At 38.3% G+C, this 27,561-nt stretch overlaps 2 protein-coding genes across 7 annotated transcripts in view; one reads left to right on the forward strand and one right to left on the reverse strand.

Annotated features, from left to right (window-relative positions):
- Positions 1–8,140, reverse strand: part of USP28 (ubiquitin specific peptidase 28) — a 77,381-nt gene extending 69,241 nt beyond the window's left edge. For all 6 annotated transcript variants that reach the window (XM_037841498.1, XM_037841496.1, XM_037841494.1 and 3 more), the window contains exon 1: positions 8,014–8,140. In XM_037841498.1, coding sequence (XP_037697426.1) covers positions 8,014–8,070 — 57 coding nt within the window. In that variant the 5' untranslated portion in view covers positions 8,071–8,140. The remainder of the gene's footprint in view (positions 1–8,013) is intronic.
- A 677-nt stretch (positions 8,141–8,817) lies between these two features.
- Positions 8,818–27,561, forward strand: part of LOC119537305 (eukaryotic translation initiation factor 5-like) — a 43,732-nt gene continuing 24,988 nt past the window's right edge. Inside the window, exon 1 of the mRNA XM_037839801.1 lies at positions 8,818–8,825. Coding sequence (XP_037695729.1) covers positions 8,818–8,825 — 8 coding nt within the window. The remainder of the gene's footprint in view (positions 8,826–27,561) is intronic.

Here is a 27,561-nt window from a genome sequence, read left to right on the forward strand (position 1 = left end):
AACAAATGGGGCTGGGAGAGTTGGATATCCATATCCAAAAGAATGAAAGAGGACCCCTACCTCACACTCTACACAAAAATTAACTCAAAATGGACCAAAGATCTCAATATAAAAGAAAGTACCATAAAACTCCTAGAAGATAATGTAGGAAAACATCTTCAAGACCTTGTATTAGGCGGCCACTTCCTAGACTTTAAACCCAAAGCACAAGCAACAAAAGAGAAAATAGATAAATGGGAACTCCTCAAGCTTCGAAGTTTCTGCACCTCAAAGGAATTTCTCAAAAAGGTGAAGAGGCAGCCAACCCAATGGGAAAAAATTTTTGGAAACCATGTATCTGACAAAAGACGGATATCTTGCATATATAAAGAAATCCTACAACTCAATGACAATAGTACAGACAGCCCAATTATAAAATGGGCAAAAGATATGAAAAGACAATTCTCTCAAGAGGAAATACAAATGGCTAAGAAACACATGAAAAAATGTTCAGCTTCACTAGCTATTAGAGAGATGCAAATTAAGACCACAATGAGATACCATCTCACACCGATTAGAATGGCTGCCATTAAACAAACAGGAAACTACAAATGCTGGAGGGGATGTGGAGAAATTGGAACTCTTATTCATTGTTGGTGGGACTGTATAATGGTTCAGCCACTCTGGAAGTCAGTCTGGCAGTTCCTTAGAAAACTAGATATAGAGTTACCATTCGATCCAGCGATTGCACTTCTCGGTATATACCCGGAAGATCGGAAAGCAGTGACACGAACAGATATCTGCACGCCAATGTTCATAGCAGCATTATTCACAATTGCCAAGAGATGGAAACAACCCAAATGTCCTTCAACAGATGAGTGGATAAATAAAATGTGGTATATACACACGATGGAATACTACGCGGCAGTAAGAAGGAACGATCTGGTGAAACATATGACAACATGGATGAACCTTGAAGACATAATGCTGAGCGAAATAAGCCAGGCACAAAAAGAGAAATATTATATGCTACCACTAATGTGAACTTTGAAAAATGTAAAACAAATGGTTTATAATGTAGAATGTAGGGGAACTAGCAATAGAGAGCAATTAAGGAAGGGGGAACAATAATCCAAGAAGAACAGATAAGCTATTTAACGTTCTGGGGATGCCCAGGAATGACTATGGTCTGTTAATTTCTGATGGATATAGTAGGAGCAAGTTCACAGAAAGGTTGCTATATTAGGTAACTTTCTTGGGGTAAAGTAGGAACATGTTGGAAGTTAAGCAGTTATCTTAGGTTAGTTGTCTTTTTCTTACTCCCTTGTTATGGTCTCTTTGAAATGTTCTTTTATTGTATGTTTGTTTTCTTTCTAACTTTTTTTTTCATACAGTTGATTTAAAAAAGAAGGGAAAGTTAAAAAAACAAACAAAAAAAAAACAAGGGAAAAAAAAAAAAAGATGTAGTGCCCCCTTGAGGAGCCTGTGGAGAATGCAGGGGTATTCGCCTACCCCACCTCGATGGTTGCTAACGTGACCACAGACATAGGGGACTGGTGGTTTGATGGATTGAGCCCTCTACCATAAGTTTTACCCTTGGGAAGACGGTTGCTGCAAAGAAGAGGCTAGGCCTCCCTATGGTTGTGCCTAAGAGCCTCCTCCCGAATGCCTCTTTGTTGCTCAGATGTGGCCCTCTCTCTCTGGCTAAGCCAACTTGAAAGGTGAAATCACTGCCCTCCCCCCTACGTGGGATCAGACACCCAGGGGAGTGAATCTCCCCGGCAACATGGAATATGACTCCAGGGGAGGAATGTAGACCCGGCATCGTGGGACGGAGAATATCTTCTTGACCAAAAGGGGGATGTGAAAGGAAATGAAATAAGCTTCAGTGGCAGAGAGATTCCAAAAGGAGCCGAGAGGTCACTCTGGTGGGCACTCTTACGCACAATTTAGACAACCCTTTTTAGGTTCCAAAGAATTGGGGTAGCTGGTGGTGGATACCTGAAACTATCAAACTACAACCCAGAACCCATGAATCTTGAAGACAGCTGTATAAAAATGTAGCTTATGAGGAGTGACAATGGGATTGGGAAAGCCATAAGGACCACACTCCACTTTGTCTAGTTTATGGATGGATGAGTAGAAAAATTGGGGAAGGAAACAAACAGACAAAGGTACCCAGTGTTCTTTTTTACTTCAATTGCTCTTTTTCACTCTATTATTCTTGTTATTCTTGTGTGTGTGCTAATGAAGGTGTCAGGGATTGATTTGGGTGATGAATGTACAACTATGTAATGGTACTGTGAACAATCGAAAGTACGATTTGTTTTGTATGACTGCGTGGTATGTGAATATATCTCAATAAAATGAAGATAAAAAAATGGAAGGTCACATTCTGTATGACCCATTTATTTGAAATATACAGAATAGGTAAATCCATTGTTACAGAAAGCAAATTGATGGTTTTCAGGGGCAGGAGGGAGGGGAAAAATAAAGAGTGACTGCTTAAAGGTAAGTTTTATTTTGAGGTGATGAAAATATTTTGTAACTAAATAGAGGTGGTGTTTGCATAATATTGTGTACTAAATGCCACTTAATTTTATATTTTAAGGTGGTTAAATTGTTCAGAATTTCATCTTATTTTTTAAAAAATAGGGAGATTTGCACAAAAAAAGGAAATCAAGAAAGCACCAACTTGGGCAGGAAGATTGGAAAAAGAAAATTTTTGCTTTAGGATTCTCAAATTTAAACTGACCACCAGCCACTGGAGAACAGTATTAGCACCAACTCTTGCAGATCTTTAATTTGGCTTTGTATATCTGTATTTTGCCCTCCTTTTATGAAGAAAGCCTAGACAGTGAAAATAGCATCATGTAATCCAGATTCTACCATTCATTAGCCTCTGAGCAAACAACCTTCCTGAGATCAGTTTCCACATACGAAAAATGAGGAACACCATAAGTTTTATCACTTACTAGCTGTGTCACTGTGCAAATTCTACTTTCTGGTCATAGCAAGTTTCATTTCATACGGTTACTATAGGGTTCAATAAGAAGACATGTTAAAGTGCTTCAAATGTCATCAAAAGGTAGACAAAACATTTGGTTTTAGAAAGGCATGTACTGCAGCAAGGAAAATGTTATGTTTCAAGTCAGAATGGTTTGCGTCCTGGCTCTGCTACTTAAACTATAATCCTGGGTAAGTCACATTTCTCATCTGCAATATGGATACAAACGGACTTTGGTTTTTCTGGTCCCAACCTCTGGTTCCGAGAGTGTGAACCCATTTGTAAGCAGGACCTTTGAAGATGTTATTAGTTAAGGTGTGCCCAAACTAAATAAGGGTGGGCCTTAATCCAATAGAAGCAAAGACTGCTGGCCAGCCATAAGATTCTGACCCCAGGAGGTAGTAAGCCTTCTAGCCTGTGAAACCGTGGGCCAATAAATTCCTGTTGTTAAACCAACCCATTGTGTGGTATTTGTTTTAGCAGCAAAGAAACTAACACATGGGGCTGTAAGAGGACACCGGACAGGGAGGCAGAAAGCCAAGGTTCTGCCACAGACTGCATGATCAGGAGCAAATCAACTTCCTGAAAGCCTTATTGCATTTGCAAGACAAAGAAGGCTATATTAGCCAAATTCAAAGGTCTAGGGCTAAATTTGCCTAAGAAAGTTGTAAAATGATGTAGCCAATTCAGAACCAACGGCCTGCTATAGTACTTCTGTCTGTGATAAGACTACTGAAAGTGATTAAAAAATACATAATGGAAATTTTTAAGAAAAAGCAGAACAATTGGTAATAAATACTATAAAAGCAAATGCCAAATAAACATCAACAATAAGAGGTAATGAGGAATCGTTACCAAAAAAGCATGGGAACGGGACTCAAGTAGGTACTTGAATAATCAAGGGAAAATGGGAAAAAGAATCACTACTGAAAGGTCACTGATTTGACCAGAAGGTGGTCAGTCACTGGTCACCTATAAGAGATCGGTTTCATTCACTAATAACAAACACTTAGTAAAAACTTACTATTGGCAAGGCTCTCTGTAGCCTGGGTAATGCTGATTACATAAAACCACTCACTACAGGCCATTGAGCAATCAGCCCTCTTACTGCTGGAGCCTAAAGTGGTCCTCAGAGCCACCTCATAATTGGGCTTTTCGAGAAGCTGTTGCCGCCACCTCAAGCTCTGTGGTGGAATCTAGGAACCAAGCTGCTTTCAGTCTGGGGGTTGTCTCTTATCAGTCAAGAGTTAATCCTGCCTGGTTCTATATTCTCTACACTGAGTTTGAATTACATCGTAATCGGAAAATGTTTTAGAAAAGAAACAGGTGGATTTAGAAACTTGTTCAAAAGTAAACAAAATAAAAGGAAGGAAGTGGACAAGACAACAGCTGGACAGGGCAACAGAGGATTTGTTGTTCTTGCTATTTTGTTTGAGGATTCAGGAACACCTACACACATCTGAAAGGAAAAAGGGGATTCTGTGGACAGTGCTTCTCAAAACTTAGGTGTAAAGAACTGCCCAGGAATTTTGTTAAAAGGCATATTCTTGTCAATAGGTCTAGGGTGGGATCCCAAGCAGTGGTATGGTGGTAAATGTTTAACAACCAGTTCTGGGGAGGTAAATAAATAAGTATTTACTTATTTCCTTGGTAAAAATACTCCCATGGCAATTTCAAGCCCCCAACATGAGGCCAATGAATGCAGAGTTGGGAAGAGATGTACACAATCAGCTGGAGAGCCAGTAGGAGCTGGCTCCAGCACACCCAAGTTTTTGCATTTCTAACAAACCCCTAAGTAATGCAATGCTACTGGTTCATAGACCATATTTTGAGTAGCAAGGGAGTAGAAGACAGTGAAGGTGTTTAGGGGGTTAGGAGGATAAAGGAGAAGTGAGATCATTTAGGAGGATGAAGAGAGACACCGTCTAGATCAGGGTTTCTTCATTTCAGCACTACTGGCATTTTGGGTCTGGTAATTCTTTGGGGGGAGGGGAGTGAGGCTATCCTGCACATTGTAGGATATTTACCAGCATTCCTAGCTTCTACCCACTAGATGCCAGTAGAACCAATTTGACTAAATTGAAAAGGTCTCCAGACATTGCTAAATGTCTCCTCGGAGGCAAAATCACCCCCAGATAAAAACCACTGATCTAGAATTATGTTTAGGAAATGAAGGGAGGGGAAAGGGAAAGGCGAAGGCATTAAGAGAGTGATAGAAAGGTTCTGACCCAGGACAATGGGTCCAACGACTAAGAAGTAGAATCAGAGATATTCTGGGCTCTTAGGAGTCAGAATTGCCTGGGGGTTTAATTCTGGCTGTACCCAAGGATGACCTTGGGCCAATTATATAACAAGTGTAAGCTTCCTCATCAGAAAACTTATGGAGTTGTCTTAAACATTAAGATAATATATGTTAAGCTCTGAGCACAGGATCTGGCATTGAGTACATTCTCAATGTTAGTTATTACTATTAGCGTCTTTATTTTTCCAAGGAAACTACCAGCTTCATTTTGTTACTGGTTTAAATTTCTTGGAAGAAAATACTCATGAATAAACAGAACTCATGTAACATCTTCCAGTTGAGATGTTATTTGTCCTATGGTTTATAAATACTGTACTCATGTGAGCAGTAACTGTTTGTAGCTGAAGTGGCATGAGTTGTGGAAGTCAACCAAGCATTGACTTACTAACGTCCCCAAAAGCATAATTAATGAGACAAGGTAGAAGGCAATGACAAGTCAACAAACGAAGAAAAAGCAAAAAGGGCATTAAATTTTCACTGAAATTGGCAGGTTTCTAAAGCGCGCAGCACAGAAATGTGTGATGTGAACCCTCACAGCTGCCAAGAGATGACAGGTTTATTAAGAACCAAAACTTTGCTGCCGGTTTTTATTTAAGTTAAGAATTGATTAAAATACAGGGACTTGTCAGGAAGTGATCATTTTAGATATCAAGTATCAGTACACAGTGTGAGGAATTTAGTGATGTCACAAAGTTTCAGCTCTAAGATTTGAGTACATATCGAGCCTATTTCTCAAGAGTACTACATTTTTCTCTCACTAGAATTTTGGAAGAATACAAAGGATTCTGTCTGTTCCATGTACAAGTGACCAATAAGTGAAGAAAGCATTCTAGGTTTTAAATTGCTTCTGAGGGTCAGGGAAGGAGAGCTTTTCTCAACCAGAACAATTAAGTACCCTTTAAAGGGAAAGGGAGAAGGCCTCAGAGACTTCAAAACAAGAGTCCATTCCAACACTTAACTTATCAAGATGAGGAAGAACCTCTCCAGATTCCTTCAAGGGGGCCTGCTAACTTCAACAATTTTACATTACCAAAAACAAAAAGGACAAACATTATCAAGCATTCCAAGTTTATCATCTGTCTGCATAGGGCAAATCACTGGGAAGAACCGCAAATGTCATCACTCTGCAGGTCGCCAGGAGACAGGGTACTCCTGCCAGCCATAGCCACTGGAGTTCCAAGTCTTCCAAAAATAGCTATGACTTATATACAAGCACTCATCAAATACCTCACACAGAAATTCTCAAATAGAGAGTGCTGAGAGAATGGCCACTCCACAAACTGTGGCGAAGGTAAATGCAGATGCTGCTGATTAATGGGCACATGGTCTGAACTGACAGGGTCTCAACAAACTTAAACATGACTTGCTCTCCCTTAAAATAGACTCTTCTCTAAATCAATATGATTACCTCAAAACTAAGATTTTTTTCACTCCCATTTTTAAAAGTCACCTTCCTAAAAACAAATAGAACGGATATCTCAAACCAGAGAAAATCATGACTCAAATTCTAATAGGCACTTGTGAAAATCTAACAATATTTCCATTAGAAATCAGCACATGAAATATCATCCACAAACTTGGAGCACAAGACCTGGAGTTATCTTTTGCCAAGAGTTTAAAAAGGAAGTGCTCCCGCATTATATATTACTGGTCCTCTTGTGAATGCATTAAAAGAATAAAAAAGGAGGTCTCTGACAGCTTACTATTTTAATTATTTTACAGAATTCCTCATTTCCGAACTCATATTTGAATACTCAATACAAATTTCCCATTCTGTCTTGAAAAACTGGAATAATTGGGACAGGAGGGTTTAGTGTTTGTTAAGTTATAACATTCCCAAGTAACACTAGAAGACATTCTCAAATTGCCCCACTTCCCAAGTTTCTTCACACAGTCATTAGCCTTTGATTTTCTCCCAAACCATGGGTTACCAGTTTTCTTTTATCTCACTATCCTAGCCCAGAAATCCTTGTATTGATTTCAATCTTCTCAAATACCAGGAATAGGAAAGCATTATCAGCATACCTTCTATTCATTGCTCTGTTCCTATACCCTCCTTGTTGAAAATCAGAGTGATGAATGCAGTAACTGGGGAGGTTGCTCTCTGCTTAAAAACGGGTATTGGGGGGAAGGTGGTTATAACTAGGAACCCTGGACTTTCACAAGGTTTTGATAAATCCCTGTATTTAGTGAGACAACTTCGGTCTGCTCTAATCTCTTTAAAACCTCTATGCCATAAAATTGGCTTAAAAACAAAAACAAAAACAAAAACAACCAACGCCGCATCTTTCAGAACTTTTTCACCCCAGGTCGGAGCCAGGAGCACTCTCCTTAAGAGATCCCTGAGGCAGACAACCCCACGTCCAGCCCTTTATATTTGGTTTTCCAAAATACCTAATCCCGCTCGAACTTCAGCTCTTCCACGGACCCAAAGGTAAGTCCTCAATCTCTGCGCCGCGAGCCCTGCAAAGACTTCAGCCGCCCTTCGATTCCCCATCTTCACCCTCCCAGGCGCAGATCAGATCCCCCGCCCCCGCCCGGGCGGACCGCCTTCAGCAGCCCCTTCCCAACCCGCGCCCGCAGCCCCCGAGGCCTCGCGGGCCCAGCCCGCCTCCCCGCAGTCCGCGCCGCTCCCGCCCGGGGGGCCCGCACCCCGTCCCCTCTCGGCATCCGGAGCCCGCCCTCCTTCCCCACCCCGGCTCCCGCTCGCCGCTGCTGGGCCCACCGAGCCATGGCCATCGGCCGCGCCGGCCGCGTCGTCCTGCTGCAGCTCTGCAGTCATGGCCGAGGCGCCCCTCCGCCGGTCACCGGCGTCCCGCCGCTGCCACCGCCAGCCCAGCCTCGCTGGAGGAGATCCCACCCCCAACCTCAGCCCGCTTAATCCCCGCCTCCGCCCCCAGCGCGCGCGCGCCGGAGGCCCAGCCCACACGCCCCGCCCCCGGCCTGCGCGCGCACACAAGGCGCGCGGCCGAGGGTCCCGCAGCAGTGCGTGTCCCGCGCACGCCGGGACCTGACCTCGGCGCCAGCCACGTGACCCAGCCCCGCCTGTGGCTAACGGTCACCGTCAGCGCCGTCGGCGGTTGGCTTCAGCGCGAGCGGTTGGCGGCAGGGAAGTGGCTTTTGGGAAGCGTGGACTGTGCGTTTCCAAGTCCAGTTGTCCAGCCCCTTCGTCTCAAAACCTACTCAATTCAAGGACCAACCTTTTGCTCAAGCTTCCCCACAGACGAGTTATAAAAGCTGCTCCCCACTTGGGGAAGGTGTCTAAGAACCGCGTGGTAGAGATGGTCATGAACTCAGTGACACGGAAAACTGTTCAACTCAAAGAAAAGGAGAGTCAGTCGGGGGCTGAATGGAGTGGTCTGGCTAACCATACAGACCGGAACCTCTGCGCACTGATTCCTAGCGTGGTGCCTTAACACCGACCTGGCCGCAGTGAGCTGGAGGAATTGCCAAGTTTTTCAATTATAGATTCTCATGAATTCAAACTAAACTTTGCTGCATTTTGTTAAGTTTGAGACAGATACTCATAATGTCGTAGTAAGAGCTAGCATACCTCTAATTGAATTGTATACTCAAGAATGTGGTGGAAATTGTAATTATAAAACCATGTTTCAGATTTCGGACACAAATGTATCCTAACCACAGATCCTCTTGGCACATTTTGTCTGTCCCAAATCTACCTAGAGGTTGGGTGTGGAAGAGTCTTTTGTGGGAGTTCTGCTTATACCATTTCTCTGATCTGGTTCTCAGGCAGCACTTTTGATGTGAGTTTTATATGCATGGCGGCCTTTCCTGTGCTCCTGGCATTGTTGTCCGTGTGATTGTGATGTTTCACCAGCAGACCTGACCAGTCTGCATGTGAGCCCAGCTTGTGGCCTAAGGAAACATACAGATGGGGTGCAGCTCACATGGGGAGACCTAATTACTCTCTGCAGCCTGTACTGCTGCTGCTGCTATATCCATCCTCCTTTTGCTGGCAGGTAAAATGGCAGATCAGTGTTGGTTGCAGTGATACTACCACAGAAGTCTTCACAAAATTCAGCTGGCTGATTATAGGCTTGTGTCTGGTGGCTTATGACTTTGTTTGTGGCTTTGCCTTTTTGTTCTCATGAGTAATCAAAATCTGGATTCATGACCTCAGCTTGGGTGTCATTGCAGAATAAGTTGATTTCCCAGTCTGGTTTATTTGCAGCATTGCCTACTCTACATGGTTAGAAAGCTCTATTTCTGTGTCTTTACTATGTCTCTGGAGAAACCCTTGTTTGTCTTTGCACATTAATTTTAGACAATTGCTTATTGAATGTGTGCAAGTGGTGATGAATCCTATAACCCTCAGTTATGAAATTTTCCTTAAAAGACCACCAGAGACCTCCTAGACACATATCTCTCACAGAGAGATGTACACACCAATATAGGCCTCTGAAATTTGATTAAGCCTCTTTCTGCTTTATGGCCCTAAGCAAGGCTACAGATCCAATAAATTCAATGTAATCAGTTTGAGGACTCCAGATCTGATAAATTCCTCTTAGGCTCACTGGGTTTAACTTCCACCTGGTCCTGAACATGGTAATCAGCAAGAGACACCCTGTCCAACTATAGTATTTAATGAACAACTTGACATCAGTGCTGGGCCATCAGTTGGCAATCCTTGTGGGGATTGAATATCAAAAGTGGATATCATGGAACACATGCTGTCACTACAGAGAATCCCATTTCATTCCTCTTAAAAACCTATACATGAAGGCTTCAGAGTAATTACATTATTAGTAACTATTCATTTCAAGAGTATTAGGAGGGGGAGCTAATGTGAATAAGAGTACTAGGAGGGGAAGCAATAACAATCTTGACAACATGTTAAAAAAAAAAAAATCATTATCAGAGTATTCTCCCAGAGAAGAAATTTGTTTTCTCTTTTCTTGGAAAACTTTTTGTCCTGATGGTAAGTTATTTTCTGGGTAAATTAATTTATCTTTCTGCTTTTGGTTTGCCTCAAATTCAAAATATAGTTTGTATTATAATATTTCAGTGTTACTGAATATTGGTGTGGAGTGAAGATATAAAAGAGAGTGAAGGGACAGTGTTAGGAAAAGACTAGAAGAGGGGAAAAAATAAACGTTTCTTCTCTCCTTCACTCTGGAAATAGTTTTTGCCAGTGGCTTCTGAGCAACTGGATTTGAAAGCTGAAGGCTGTGGCTGATTGACAGTTGTGACTGGTCTTTGAATTATGGATTTCCTTTCCAGGAAAGATCTAGTCAGAAATGTCCTTAAGAGCTAGCTCCTAAACAGCTAGGAAAATGGCCTTTCTTACTATGGAGGAAAGAATATGGATACTTCTGTTATATCCCTAAATTAAGGAATTAGATCAGGTCTAAGGTTAAATTATAGATGTTAAGAAAATGTTTCAGTAAAAGTCACTTTTTTGTTGAAAATAAGTGGATTTCCAACCTTCCTGAAATGTATACTGTAGGTAAGTGCAGTTTGTGGAGAATTGGAACAACTTTCAGTAAAGTTAATGAGTTCATTTTAGAAGTATTTAACCTTGGTATTCAAAATAACAAACTCAGATCCCATGTTCTTTTTGTTTCCTTAGAAAATATAGAAAAAGAAACAAACAGAAAAGCTCTTAAAATTTACTGTTTTCATGAATCCTTCAAAATTCATGAAAGCCTTCAACTGTGAGATCTTGGGTTCTAATTTTCCTTTATGAGAAAAAATAACTCTTGCTTCCAGATAAAGAGGTAATGGTAAAATGGAGAACGAGAAATAGGCCCGTATATTTCTGGAAACTTGATTTTTGACAGAGCTGGCACTGTAGACCAGTTGGGGATTGGATGGACTTTTGGCTATCCATACAAAATAATTAATTTTGGACTTCTGCCTTATACTATAAACAGAAATCAACCTAAAAAGGTAGATTAATCAACCTAAAAAGGTAGATTAAAGACTTAAATGTAAAGAACAAAAAACTTTTAGAAACTTTATTGGAGAATATGATTTGGGGATAGGGGAGACTTTCTTAAATCAGACACCAAAAGCATGATCCATAAAAGAACATATTGATAAATTTAATTATGCTAAAATTAAGAATTTCTCTAATTCAAAAGATACCATGAAGAAAATGAAAATATCCACAAACTGGGAGAAAATATTTGCAACACATATAATTAATAAAATATTAGTATCTACGACAAAATTCCTCAATCTCGGCACTACTGACATGTTGGGCCAGATAATTCTTTGTTGTGGGGGGTTGTCCTGTGCATTGTGGGATGTTTAGCAGCATCCCTGGCTTCTACCCACTAGGTAACAGTAGCTCTCCCCCACCCAGTTGTGATAATCAAAAATGTCCTCAGACATCACTAAATGTTTCCTAATTGGCAAATTCTCCCCTGGTTGAGAACCACTGATCTAAAATATATATTAAAAACTTTTACAAATTTAAAGAAAAAGAAAATGAGATACAAAATAAAGGCCAAAGGCATAAGCGGGCACTTCACATAATAGAAAGCCCCAGCATGCTTACTCACTGGTAATCAGGGCCAGGTGAATTAAAGCCACATGATTGGCAAAAATTCAAAAATTGGCAAAAATTAAAAAATACCACAATTACAAGTGTTGGTGTGAATGTGAAGCAATGGGAGAACACTTATATACCTGAAGAGTAAGTTAGTACAACTTTGGAAAACAGTTTGACATGAATTGAAGTTGTGCATGCCTCACAAACCAACAATTCCTCTCCTAAGCAAGTATTGTAGAAAAACTCTTACACATTTGTACCAAGATATATATGCAAAAATGTTCGTATCACGTTTTTAAAAACTTTTTATTTTGAAATAATTAAACACTTACGGGACAGTTACAAAAATAGTACAAACTCCATACAGAGAACTCCAGCATACAATACCTCCCACACCGTCAGAAACTCGGATCCACCAATTTTAACATTTTGCTACCTGTGTCTGTCTATCTTTTTATCATCTATATCTATTTATCTGAACATTTGAGCACAGGTTACACACATCATACTCAACACAATACTTCCATGTACATTTACTACGAACAAGGATATTCACTTATATAATCATCTCAAGTGAAGTTGTCAAGTTCAAGAAATTTAACGTTGATATAAAGCTTACATTCTATATTCCAGTTTTTTCTTATGCCCCAATAATGTCATTTTGACCCTGTTCTCCTCCATTCTTAGATCTCATCCAGTATCATGTATTGCATTTAATTGTCATTTCTCTTTAGTTTCCCTTCTTTCCTTCCTCCCCCCCTTCCTTCCTTCCTTCCTTCCAATTGTGGAAACTTTCACAACACTTATAACAGCAAACAGAACAAAATAGGAAACATCATAAATGTATATCAACTAAAATTGATAAATTGTGAAACATGATACAGCAGTGAAATCAATGAATTACAGCTATCAGTATCATGGATAACTCTGAGGAACAGTGTTGTTGGGAGAGGAGCAAATCACAGAGGATGACATACAATATAACTCCATTTATACAAAATATAAAAACACAAAATTAAACAGTGTATTGTTTAGGGAGAGAAACATGGCTAAACTAAAAAGAAAAGCAAGGGTATTATAAACACAAAATTCAAGATAGTAGTTCTGAGGGAAAGGAATTTAAATAACTAGCTATGAACATTTTTAATGCTCTTAATCCAAATTATTAATTTGCTTCTCAAAACCTTTGCCCCAATTTATATTCCTAGTAAAAGTATAGAAATCTGCTTATCCCACCACCAATTCACCACATAGGATACTCTCATTTAAAATAAAAATAAAATCTGTACCATTTTGTTGGGTGAAAATGGTAAATTTTTATTGTTTTAATTTGTGTTTCATTGATTACTAATGAGAATGAATAATTTTCATTCCTATTAGCCATTTGTACTTTCTGTTTATCTCCTTCATCCTAATTTCAACTGGGTCTTGATTTTTTCTTGATGTGTATGTGTTCTTTATAAATTAAAGATAATCTTTTGTCATGATGTAATAAATATCTTTATATACCATTTGCTTTTCCATTTTGTTTACCATGTTTTGACATAAGTGGGGAAAAAAGCCATCATTTATCACTTATTTGGAGGATAGAAATAATAATTTGACTATCCTGCAAATAAAACAAACGGAAAAATATTGCCATAACATTTTATGCACTGTGCCAAAAAAATCTAGATCTTAGATTATGTTTTAATTTGCTAAAGCTGACAAAATATACTAGAAATGGATTTGCTTTTACAATGGGGATTTATTAACTTACAAGTTTACAGTTCTCAGGCCGTGAAAATGTCCAAATCAAGGCATCAACAGGCAATGCTTTCTCCCCAGAGACTGACTGCCAGCATCCTCAGCTCCTCTGTCACCTGGCCAGGGACATGGCGATGTCTGTTGGTCTCTCCCTTCTCTCCCAGGTTTTGTTGCTTCCAGCTTCTGGCTTCAGTGACTTCCTCTCTGTTCTCTGTGTGCTGTCTCTCAGCTTCTCTGGCTCTTCTCTCTGAGCTTCTCTGGGACTTTTTTCTGTGTCTTCTCTATGTCTTTTATCCTCTTTTAAAGAACCACCCTGAATGAGGTGGTCACATCTCAAAGATCCTACTCACCAAAAAATCCTACTTACAATGGGTCCTCACCCACAGGAATGGATTAGCTTTAAGAGCATGCTTTTCACGGGTATATACAGCTTCAAACTGTCAAAGACGATGTCCAAGGAGTTAGCAAGTCTATTTTGTAAATTATTTCCCCTTTTGCTCCTGGCTTTGGGGGAAAGATTTCTTTAGCAAAGTCAGGTGGTCTCCTAAAGAAACCAAGAACATGATTTAGAATAGAAACCAGAAAACTACCAGGAAAAACAAATAGAAAATTGTATAACACAGCAGGTTTGTTTAGGTACCAGTGACTGTGTACATAAATTGACATAAATTGGGATACCGACTTAATATTTTTTACCATGGACATCACTGAAGTGAAAAATCTCCCTCCTCAAAATACCTGAATTCAGAAGATGAGGTGGTGCAAGAATAACTCATAAAAATTTGCCCTCAGAAATGCCAATGATTTTACTAATATGGTACTTGACTCTGGAAGAAAAGACAAAAACATTTTTAGAGGAAGTAATAGCTAGCACTACTTATAGGCCAGGTCCTGTTCTGAATGCTTTGCATGTATGAACTCAATTCTCAGAATAACCTGTGAAGTAAGTGATATTACTAATAATGCCTGCTTTAGAGATGAAGGAACAACCACAGAAAGGTTATTTGCCCAAGTCACTCTACTAATGAGGGTAGAGCAAGGATTCGAAAGAAGGCAGTCTAACTTTTCTTTCTATAGCCTGAGGTAAAAATAAGATTCTGATTTAGAGAAACCTTAGTTGGAAAAGGTGAATAATTAAGGAAGAAACATCCTTTAAGGACTTCTCTGAGGAGGTGTCCCTAGAGTGAAGTTGAGAAAGACACAGAAAGCAGAGGAGAAGACAAAGGGAATCTTAGCAATCCATCAGAAGTCTCTTTATAGTTAGGGTACCCTAGGTCCCAGTCTGCCCAGGGCCATTCTGACTTACTCCTGTTTTCCCAATATAATTATTAGTTTCTAACTCAAGAGTTAAGGTTTGGATGATGAATTATATGGTCAACGTAGTTATGGAGCAGTTTTATCTTGAACTTGAGCAATGGTCTTAGAAAATCTTAATAGTATTTCCTAAAGTCTTATAGATATAGATAAAATGCAAATCTCTAGCCAAGTTTGATAAGCATGCATTGCTAACAAGAATTAATGTGTTTCTGAAGACCCTGACAAAGGAATAGAAGGCTCTCCAGTGACAGTGAATGGGCCTCAAGCCCCATTCCCTTAAGGGACTGCAGCTTTCTCATTTTTGTGAAGGAGGGTAAACACACTTCTATTGACATTCAAGGCCTAGGTATCTGAGGGTCATCCCTGAGGAGATGGCGGCAGTGGAAGGAGGGGGAAGACTTTGGGAAGCAATGGGAATATTTGCTGCTCCCTGCCAGAGGAGTAGAAGCTAAGGGCAAAAATTGAGTAAGGCTTTCCTTGGATGAGGGTTTTCTGTTGAAAAGGGCTTTCTGTTCCATTTGACAAGGAGAGTTTAGAAGGTAAGAACTCTAAAGTTCTTGAACCATTGTTTGCATGTATTATTCCTATACTTCTCCAGAGTAATCAATAGCAAGAACCAAAGGAAGGGGATGCTGAATAGACTGGGCTACTTCAGCCATTCTTATGAGGAGCTGAGTCCCTAGAGAGGAAGGTGTCAATTGCATTAAAGTACAAGTAAGTGTTGAGTTCCCAGGGCCAGTAGATTAGAGAGTTGGTCTGGGCAAATGAATGGCCTCTTGTACCAAGGAGTAAACAGATTTAGGAAAGTATGTCAGCTTAAAATTATTAGGCATGTTATTTGAAGTAGAAGATTGTCAACTTTCCCTTAACTTTATGAAAAAATAAGCAACTATCCCAATACCTATTGTTTTATGCTAAATTTCAGTATTTCACTGGTGTAATGGAGAGGTTAGGATTTAACAAATGACTGTGAATACTGAATCATTATATGGATACTTTTTTGTATTTTCTAGTATATTAGAATAGACAGATGGAAATACCTGAACTGTAATCCAGCTGCCTTGAGCTCTGAGAATGATTGTATAACTATATAGTCTTTATCTTGTGATTGTAAAAACCTTGTGTCTGACCCTCACTTATACGCCCTTACCATGTTTTTCAACTTTAGAGTCTTATGATCACTAAAGACACCCATTAATGTTTATTTATGAAGGGCCTTAGGTCAGTGCAGAATGAACCCACCCCAATTCTAAACTATCTGGCTAGATGGAGCTTGATCTAACCAAAATTGACCTGCCTGACATGCACAACAGCTTAAACTTTAACCTATAAGTGACCTAAAGCTCATTAAAATATTAAAACCATACCCATCATCATATTAAGGCTTCCATTTTCTTACATATATTCTGTGAGTAAACATGTAATCAATCTGCACATGCTCAATAATCAGATCATCTTTAACCTGGCCATCTCGAGCCATTGTGCTTATTATCCTAAAACCTGCCCATCTTTTAATACTATAAAACTATCAGAGTTACTTCAGTTCCCGGAGACAGATTTTTAAGCCAAGAGGCCATCTGATCTCCTGCTTCGCACTTAGCAAAAAACTCTTTCTTTGAAATCCCAGTGTCTCAGGTATTGGTCATTAGAGCTCATCAGGCAGAGAACCCACGCTTTTGATCAGTATCACTGGCAAGACAAAGAGAATGGGATGATTGCAAAACCCATGCTTGAATTGATTGTGATGAGTGGGTCCTTTGGTATCTGAATGATCTGGTTATGGACTTGTCTGAATCTGACAAAAACATTTTAAATGTTACAAAGTGGCATTTGAATAACTTGATTTTTAAAAAAGCTAAATATGCATTAGTAGTTTCCCAACTGAATAGGATAAAGAACCCTTTTTCCAACACTTTGTGGACATTACCAAATAAGTCTACAAAGTCAGAGCAGATTCTGGAGATTGCTGGAAGGAGGTTTCTTGAAACAAAAGTCTAACAAGAATGACAGTTTTGTTTTCTTGGTTAGGAAATCATTCTCAGTATTTAACTGTACAAGTAAAGCTATATTATATAGTTTGCCTTTTCCACCTGTGTACACATGTTAGCTGGGAATTGTTTTATTGGTTATCATAAAAACTGAAAATCTGAACCATTCTGTTGATGTAAAACTTCATCTTTGTCTTAAACTAAGCTACCTAAAGCTAATTTCCCCCTGTACTAATGACAGATTGAAAACAGGTTTGTTCTTCTCATAAAATAATTTATATTTAGTTATGTTATGAATTTTTGTAAATTTATTATTATAGTTCATTGTTTATTTTTAATTTTGAAATTTCAATATCATTGTTATTTTTATGAGTATGTTCAGTCTATGACAAGCGATACGTATTTTCTTTTGATATTACTAATATAGTGTTGACTTTTAAAATGACGTTTAAAAAGTGAGAAACATGCAACTTGCCTAAATTGTCTCAAGTAGAAATAGAAGATCTTAATAGACCTACAACAAGAGATTGAATCAGTAATCAAAAACCTTCCGACAAAGAAAAATCCAGGACCAGATGACTTCACTGGTGAATTCTACCAAACGTTCAAAGAAGAATTAACACCAATCCTTCTCAAATGTTTCCAAAAAATTGAAGAGTAGGGAAGTCTTCCTAACTCATCTTATGATGCCAACATTATCAAAGCCAAATAAAGACATCACAGGAAAAGAAAACTATAGACCAATTTCTCTTATAAACATAGAAGCAAAATTCCTCAATAAAATACTAGCACATGGACTCCAACAGCATTTTAAAAGAAATATACACCATATCCAAGAAGGATTTATTCCAGGAGTGCAAGGGTGGTTCAGAATAAGAGAAGAAATCAGTGTGATACTCCACATTAACAGAATGAAAGGAAAAAATCCCATGATTATCTCAATTGATGCAGAAAAGCTTTTGACAAAATCCACATCCTGTCATGATAAAAATATTCAGAAAAATAGGAATGCAAGGTAACTTCCTCAACATGATGAAAGGCATATATGGAAAACCCACTGCTAACATTATACTCTACAGTGAAGGACTGGAAGCCTTGCCACTGAGATCAAGTACAAGAAGAGTATGCCCACATTCACCACTGCTATTCAACATTGTACTGGAAGATCTTGCAAGAAAAAGAAAGAAAAGCCATTTAAATCAGAAAGGAGGAAGTAAAACCATCTATTTGCAGATAGCATGATCCTTTGTTTAGAAGATCCCAAAGAATCCACAAGAAATTTACTAGAACTCATAAATGAATACAACAAAGTTGCAGGCTAAAAGTTTAACACAAAAAAATTAGTTGTGTTTCTATACATCACCAAAGAATATTTTGAAATGAAAATTTAAAAAAAAATCCCATTCACAATAACTCATAAAGTAGTAAAATACCTAGGAATAAACTTAACCAAGGAGGTGAAGGATTTGTATGCTGAAAACAATAAAACATTGCTGAAAGAAATAAAAGAAGACCTAAATAGATGCAAGACTTCCTGTGCTTGTGGATGGAAAGACAATATTATTAAGATGTCGATATTACCCAAAGGTATCTAGAGATTCAACAAAATACTTATCAAAATTCCAGCAGCCTTTTTGCAGAAGTGGAAAAGCCAATCTTCAAATTCATACAGAATCACAACGGGCTCCAAATAGCCAAATCAGTATTGCAAAGGAAGAATAAAGTGGAAGGTCTCATACTTCCCAATTTCAAAACCTACTAAAAAGCCACAGTAGTCAAAACAATATGGACTGGTATAAAGACAGACACATAAACCAATAGAATGAAATTGAAAGTTCAGAAATAAACCCACACATCTATGGCCAACTAATTTTTGATAAGTATGTCAAGTACATTAAATGGGGAAAAGAATGGTCTTTTCAACAAATGGTTCAGGGAAAACTGGATATTTACACGAAAAGAATGAAGTTAGACTTCTACCTCACATCATATACAAAAATTAACTCTAAGTGATTAAAGGACCTAAACATTAGCGCTAAAACCATAAAACTCCAAGAAGAAAACAGAGAGGAACCTTCATAATCTTGGATTTGGTAGTGATTTCTTAGATATGACACCAAAAACACAAGCAACAAAAGAAAAAATAGAATAAAATGGACTTTGTCAAAATTAAAAGCCTTCTTATATCAAAGGACACTACCAAAAAAGTGAAAAGAACCTACAGAAAAAGAGAAAATAATTGCAAACCATCTATTTGATAAGGGTTTAACATCCAGAATATATGAAAAATCACAACAACTCAACAGTAAAAGACAAATAATAACCCAATTAAAAAAGGCAAAAGACTTGAAAGGACATTTTTGTAAAGAAGATATACAAATTGCCAATAAGCACATGAAAAGATCCTTAATATCATTAGTCATCAGGAAAATGCAAATCAAAATCACAATGAGATATGACTTCACATCCATTAGAATGACTATTATTTAAAAAGAAAAACAGAAAATAATAAGTGTTGACAAGGATGCAGAGAAATAGGGACCCTGATACATTGCTGGTGACACTGTAGAATGGTGCAACCACTGTGGAAACCAGTTTGGCACTTCCTCAGAAAACTGAAAATAGAATTATTATATGACCAGAAATCCCACTTCTTGGTATATACCCAAAAGAATTGTAAGCAGGGACTCAAACAAATGTTTGTACACCAATGTTTATGGCAGCATTATTCACAACAGCCAAAAGTTGGAAGCAACCAAAGTGGTCCATCAACAGGTAAATGGATAAAGAAAATATGTTATATCTATGCCATGATTATTATTCAAAAAGGAGTGAAGTTCTGACCTTGCTACAATATGGATGAACCTTGAAGACAATGTTGATTGAAATAAGCCAGACATAAAAAGGCAAAAATCTACCGCTAACATCATACTTAATGTTGGAAAATTGAATGCCTTTCCCCTAAGATAAGGAACAAGGTAACGATATCCATTCTCACCATTTCTATTCAACAATGTACTGGGCATCCTATCCATTGAAATAAGGCAAGACAAAGAAATAAAAGGCATATAGTTCAACAGATTTTAAAGGGAGAAGTAAAACTATATTTACAGATGACATAATTATGTATACAAGAAATCATAAAGTATCTACCAAAGAAGCTATCAAAACTATTAAGTATATTTAGCAAGGCTGTAAGTTAGTAGGTCAAGATACAAAAATAAATAGTAGGCCCATAAACTGGCAATAAACAATTGGAAAATGAAATTTACAAAAAGCCACAATGTCAATATTGTTACTGAGATCCTAGCCAATGCAATAAGTTAATAAAATAAGTCAATAACATTAATATGAGAAGGAAAAGATTAAACTCTATTTGTTAATGGAATAGTTATTTATGTAGAAAATCCTAAAAGATTCTACAAAATAACTTCTAGAACTAATAAGTGAATTTAGCATGGTTTCAGGACATGAGAGCAACATACAAAAATACATTGTGTATTTAAAAACTAGCAGCAAACATTTAGAAAATAAAATTTTAAAAATTCCACTTACAATAACGTCAAAATTCATAAAATACTTAGTAATAAATTTAACCAAATATGTGCAAAATATATACTTTTAAAACTACAGAACATTATTCTGAGAAATTAAAGGAGTCCTAACTAAATAGATATACTATATTCATGGATCAGAAGACTCAATAATTTAGGATAAAAATCTCCCCCAATTGATTTATAGGTTCCACACAATCCCAGTAAATATTCCAGAGGTTTTTTGGGGAAGAAATTTAGGTATTTGATTCTAAATTTATATATAACACAAAGACCTAGAGAAAATAAACCTTTTTTTTATATTTTTATAAAAGAATAAGTTGGAGACCTTACACTATATGATGTCAAAACTTACTATAAAGTAATCAATCCAGTAATCAAGAAAGTGCTGCATTGGCCTAAGGATAGACATAGAGACCAATGAAACATAATTATGTTCAGAAATAGACCCCCTAAGTGTATGGCCAATTGATTTTTTAAACATGTACCAAGGCAATTGAATGGGGAAAGGAAATTCTTTCCAACAAATGGTGCTTGAAGGTGCTACCTATCTGTATGGAAAAGGATTACAATCAACCCTCAACTCACATCATATATAAAAATTAACTAATAATGGATCATAGACCTATTACAAGGTTTCTAGAGAAAAAGATAGGGAGATAAGTAGATTTATTAAATAGGATACAAAGCACATAGAACAATAAAAAACACATGGATAAATCAAACATTATCAAAATTTTAAAAGTTTGCTACTTGAAATCCCCCATTAAGAAAACGAAAAGGTAAAAGACAAGTCATAGAATGATAGAGACTATTATATGTATGTACGTAAACACACACACACACACACACACACACACACACACACACACATCTGACCAAGCACTTGTATCCAGAATATATAAAGTACTCTTGCAACTCTGAAGTACCTGAAAATACATTTATACAAAATTCTAAAAAATGGAAATTTATTTATAGTGACAAAAAGCAGATCAGTGGTTGTCTGAGACTGAGGTCAGAGGGAGGAATGGACTTCACAGAGGCATGAAGAAAGTTCTGAGAGTGATGGTAATATTCTGTATCTTCTTTGTGGCTTTGATTTCATAGGTGCATTCATCTGTCAAAAATCATTGAACTGTACAATTTAGATGGATGTAGTTCATTGTATGTAAATTATATCTCAGTAAAATTGATTTTAAAATATCATGGAAAAAAGTAAATCAATGAATTTATATAAAATATAAAATAGGCAAAACTTGTCTGTGCTGTTAGAAGTCAAGATACTGGTTTAGCCTTGCAGGAAGGAGTAAGGACAAAAGGGAAACTATGAACTCAATGTGGAATTGTGTTAACTACCAGGTAAGTCTAGTCCAGCTATACATAGGAAGATCAAGAAAATAGACTACTGGGTGAGTTCTATTAGACTCAGTGGGTCAACTGTGAGATAAACTTGTGCCAGGACTCCATTTACCTAGACCCCCTGCTCACTCTGAAAGGGGCCATGATGAAGCTTCACATCTCTGAGTACCAATGTCAACTCAAATTCTGTCCAGAAAGTCCTTAAAATACTTGATTATCCCTCTTTTCCTAGGGTCCAGTTTTCTATGTAAATGACCATATTTCCTTTTGAGGAAAGACAGGTGAATCATCATATGCACTTGCTGTGATGTTGCAAGATCTTCCCTCCTGGGAACACAGACACTCCTTCAATCAGTGGATACCAGGCCCAGAAATTGGACAGGGTCATGCCTCTTTATTGGGTGGACTGCCCTCAGCCTGCTGATCATACATTCTTGATTCCTGTTGGCTTTACACATTGAGTAGTACCTTTGTTGGTTGTCTTTTTAGCCCCTAAAGATGTCCTGTTTTATTAGCCATCACCATAACCCTCTGCCAGCCAGGCCTCCTTGGGCACCACTCCAACACTGTTGCTCATTATAATTGTGTCCTCCTGGTTCTGATGGTTTAGCCCTGCTACCTGGTCTCTATTTTTTCAGTCTTATCTCCATTACTACTAATGAGCCCAGGTCTATAACAACATCTGCTCCCAATAGCTCTGGCCTACAGAAGAGAGTCAACACTGCCTTGTGCCCTTCTCACTAAAGCATTCCTTAGTGCTTTGGTAAATTGCATAACCTTTGGGTCCTTCCATGGAACATAATCATGTGGTGAGTTTTCTAGCCCTTTATATCATATCCATTCTAACATTTCCACTTCTCTGAGCCTTTTAGTTTGTTCTTTAATCATCTGCCATGATAATTTTTGCATTCTTCCCTCACTTAGTTTGGGTTATCATATTTTCCATGGTTCTAGGAGCCATCTAAGCAGTGTGACTGCATTATCTTCTCAGGTCCTTGCTAGGGTGTTAAATTCTATATCTTAGTAGCATAAACTCTCTTTTATGCAAATTTATGTTCTAACCCTCCCAGACTAGGCCTAGGACCCCCAAAATCCAGTCTCCTTTGTCAGGCCTAGCACATCCTGGCCAGGCTACCTATTTACTTAATGCTAGTTATTAGTCTAATGGCAGAGGAAGGTGGAGCGTATCTTGAAGGGGCTTCTGTTATCTACTGCTGGAAAGGCCTCCGAAATGTTTTCAAGCAAAAACAGTGCACTACATAAGGTCCTGCAACTTCATTAGGGGGCATATACTTGGAAGATGTGAGAGCAGAGACATGAATGGACACTGGCACACTGGTGTTTATGGAGGCAATATGCATGATTTGCAATGGGTGGAGGTGGCCTAAGAGTATATAGACTGAGGAGCAGAATGGTAAACTGTGTGTGCATACAATGGAATATCGAGCAGCTGCCAGAAGGAATGAAGCTGTGAGACACACAAGGAAGTGAATGGATCCTGGAGACAGCATTTTGAGTTAACTACACAAGAAACAAAGGCAAACACTATAATGCCTCACCAATATGGACTAATTACAGTGTGTAAACCCAGAATTGAATCTTAGAGCACAGCTTATCAGGGGAACACTTATTGTAATGGTCCCTAGGTTGTAAGCTCTTACAGCAGTCACATCTATTCCTGAATTGTAATAGCTATTTCCAGATTCCGAGATGCTGATCCCTATGTGTATAACTTGATAGATCCCTGGAACTTTGGGTATCTATGTGACACCTGAAACTCAGAGCTGGAGCTTGGCAGATACGAATGTCAGTAATAGCACATACAGCAACTGTTAAAAAAGCTGAAAAAGACTCCAGACTTCAATTAGAGATACGAATGAAGCAGATCTGGTTAGGACTAGGGTAAATCAGGCCAAAGGGTAAAGGACAAAACTGACTGTGTTTTAAAACTTCAACTTCCATGTGAGACCAAGGGAAGAGATGTTTATTTGGTGCAGGATCTATATTTCCTAAACAATTGAACTCGTGCAGTTTGTTCAAATATCGTAATTAATTACATGGAACTTTGAATAGGAAGTGAGACCTGGAAGGTTTGTATAGGTTAGTGTGAAATAGCGACATATCCCAAAGTAATTTGGGCAGAGAATAAACATATATATGCAGGGCCCTCCTGAGGAGCTGGGGGAAAATGCAGAGGTCTTGGCTTCCTCACCTAGATTGTTGCTGATGTTCTCACAAACATTGAGGACCGGCAGTTTGGTGTGCCAAGCCCTCTCTCTCTAGCTAACCCAACTCGGCAGGTGAACTCACTGCCTTCTCCCCTATGTGGGACCTGACTCCCAGGGGTGTAAATCTCCCTGGCAAGAAAGGATATGACTCCCGAGGTTGAATCTGGACCCAACATCATGGAATTGAGAACATCTTGACCAAAAGGGGGATGTGAAATGAAACAAAACAAAGTTTTACTGGCTGACAGATTTCAAATGAAGTTGAGAGGTCACTCTGATGGACACTCTTACACACTATATAGATAACCATTTTTAGGTTTTAATGTATTGGAATAGCTAGAAGTAAATACTGAAACTGTCAAACTGCAACCCAGTAGCCTTGACTCTTGAAGATGATTGTATAACAATGTAGCTTACAAGGGGTGACAGTGTGATTGTGAAAGCCTTGTGGATCACATGCCTTTTATCCAATGTATAGATGGATGAGTAGAAAAATGAGGACAAAAACTAAATGAAAAATAGGGTGGGGGGGATGATTTGGGTGTTTTTTTTACTTTTATTTTTATTCTTATTTTCACTTTTTCTGGTACAAGGAAAATGTTCAAAAAATAGATTGAGGTGATGAATGCACAACTATGTGATGGTACTGTGAACAGCTGATTGAACATCACAGATGACTGTATGATATGTAAATATATCTCAATAAAACTGAATTAAAATAAAAAAAAACAAAACAGTGCATTAGCCTTTAATAAGGAGTGTGGGCCACTTCTACAGACTTAGAAGGCTCAAAGGAATCTGGGGATTCAAGGTTTTTAGATGCATCAACCCAGATATCACAATTCCATGTGTCAGAGACCTTTATTTCCTAACTAGGGCCCTGACCTTGGTATTGGAGATGTTCTTTTGCTTGGGAGTTTAAACTTCTTTGATGCTCAGCTACTTTGCTGATTAAATTCTGGCCTAGTTCTCATCTTTATCTACCTTTCCACTACAGAAGATAATATCCTCAACATGTTACCAAGGAGGACATTTGGCTTTCACACTTAGCTTTTAGTTGCTGGTTTATCATGCTCCACTTTTCCTTTTTTCAGAATTTTAGTTAAATTTAGCCAAAGCCACCCAATTCACTGTCTTTGTAGTTACTATTACTCCCATAAATCTCAAATGCCTGAGATATTGCACCAGGTAATTCATTTCTTTCTACTGGGATACTGACCTAATTCACCACCAATGAAAAATTTAACAATTGCACTGCTCCTTTGTGCATGACGGATATCTGTGAGTAATGGTGTCCTTTTGTCGGATGGAAATTAGATGACTCAACTCCAACATTTCATCTTAGCATCTGTTTTCTCGGATTTCTCTTGGTACTGTTGCATATTGGGGTCCTCAGAAAGCAAACTCTAGGACCCTAGTGTGCAGTACATTTCATTAGAGAATGCTTTTAGGATCAAGAGGGAGGGGAAGGAAGGAAGACAGGGCAGAGGGAGAGGTTGACCTGCAATGTAGTCACAACAAAAGCCTCAGCTCATCCTGCAGGAAGCTTTGGCATTGGAATGGCCTTTCTGAGTTGTTCTGAGTTAGGGAGGAAGGACTTTATACAAACCCCTTGTCAATCAACCACTGGATGTGAGATGCCCCATAAAGGGAATATGACCTTGAGAAGAGCAGCTCTCTTCAGCTGAGACACTCTCTAAGTAGCAGACAATTGAGGATTTTCTGTTGACACCACTCCCAGCAGCTGGGCACTAAGTCTTTTATTCCTGAATGGGGATCTTGGCAGCATATCACGTAGCATCCACCAAACTGAAGAATGAAAAATTGGTTAGTATTTAAAAATCAATATAATCCACTACAGTAAGAGATTATCCAACTACAAAGTTAGAGGAAACACAGTGTCCACACAAGATCACTCTTACTCCTGAGACCAAATGAAAATTTGGGGGCTTCACAAAACCATCCTTAGGTTTCCTAATTCAATAGGATTCACAGAACTCACTGAGAGCTGTTATGCTCACAGTTAGGGTTTATCATGACTAAAGGAAACAGACTTAAATCAGCCAAGGGAAGAAGTAGATAGGGCAGAGTCTGAGAAAAGTACCAAACACAGAGCTTCTGCTGTCCTCTCCTCGTGGAGTCAGGACAGTGTTGGTTTCCTAGTAGATACTTGTGACAACATGCCTAGAGTATTGCCAACCAGGGAAGCTCATCTGAGTCTTGGTGTCCAGAGTTTTTATTGGGGCTCCATCATATAAACATGATTGAATGCCCACAAGGCTGATCTCAGTTTCTAATCCTTCAGCAGCTCAATCTAATAACACATGACACAAAGCCCCACTCTAAACCACATTGTTGTTTTTTCTGGTGTAGTCAGTCACCACTTGAAATACTATCTGTTGTAGTAGGCTCCCAGGCAAACAAAGACATTCCTATCAGTCTTGACATTTTAAGGGCTTAGAGATTACCTTCCAGAAGCCAAAGGCAAAGGCAAGACCTCTTTTTACTATACAATCACATTAACAGAGTAAAGAAGAAATGAGCATCACAATGGATAAAGAAAAAGTCTTGGCAAACTTAAGAACCCAATTATGATAAAAACTCACAACAAGCTAGGAATAGAAGGGAATTTCTGTAACTTGATAAAGGACATCTAGGAAAAACCTATAGCTTAAGAAACTTATGAAATATTGAAATGCTTTTCTTTGAAGATTGGGAGCAAGGCAAGGATGTTCCCCTCTCATTACTTTTAATATTGCATTGGTGTACCTAGGTAGTACAGTAAGGCTGGGGAAAAAAGGCATACATATTGGAAAGAAAGAGGTTAATCTTTGTTTGCAGATATAACTGTATATGTAGAAAATCCTAAGAATTGACAAAATAATGACTGAAACTAATAAGTGAATTTAGCAAGGTTATATGACACAGAAAATCACAAAGTCAATATAGAAAAATTAAGTTCATTTCTGTTAACTAGCTATAATATGAAGATATAAAAATTATTTGCAATAACATCAATAACCATAAAATACTTAGGAACAAATTTAATGATTGTGCAAGACTGCTTCAGTGAAAATGACAAAATATTACTAAGTGAAATTAACTGAGATCTAAATAAATAGAATAATATACCATGTTCATGGATTGGAAGATTCAATATTGTTATGTTTTTAATTCTCCCCAAATTGGTCTACAGATTTGAAATAATTACATCAAAATCCCAGCAGGCTCTCGTATAAATTTATAAGCTGTTTCTAAAATTTATTTAGACATACAGAAGGCCTATAATGACTAATACAACCTTGAAAAAGAAGAATAAATTTGGAGACCTCAAATGATATGATTTCAAGTTGGGTGATATTGGCCAAAGGATAGACCAGTGGTTCTCCCCTAGGGGAAATTTTGTTACTCAGAAGATATTTGGCAATGTCTGGAGGCATTTTTTTGTTGTCACAACTGGGGAGATACTACCAGTATCTAGAGAGTAGAGGTCAAGGACCCTGCAAAACAGCCTATAATGCACAGGACAGCACTCCACAACAAAAAATTATCCAGCCAAAATGT

The sequence above is a fragment of the Choloepus didactylus genome, chromosome 6 (assembly GCF_015220235.1).
Source record: "Choloepus didactylus isolate mChoDid1 chromosome 6, mChoDid1.pri, whole genome shotgun sequence".
In the NCBI taxonomy this organism is placed as follows: domain Eukaryota; kingdom Metazoa; phylum Chordata; class Mammalia; order Pilosa; family Megalonychidae; genus Choloepus; species Choloepus didactylus.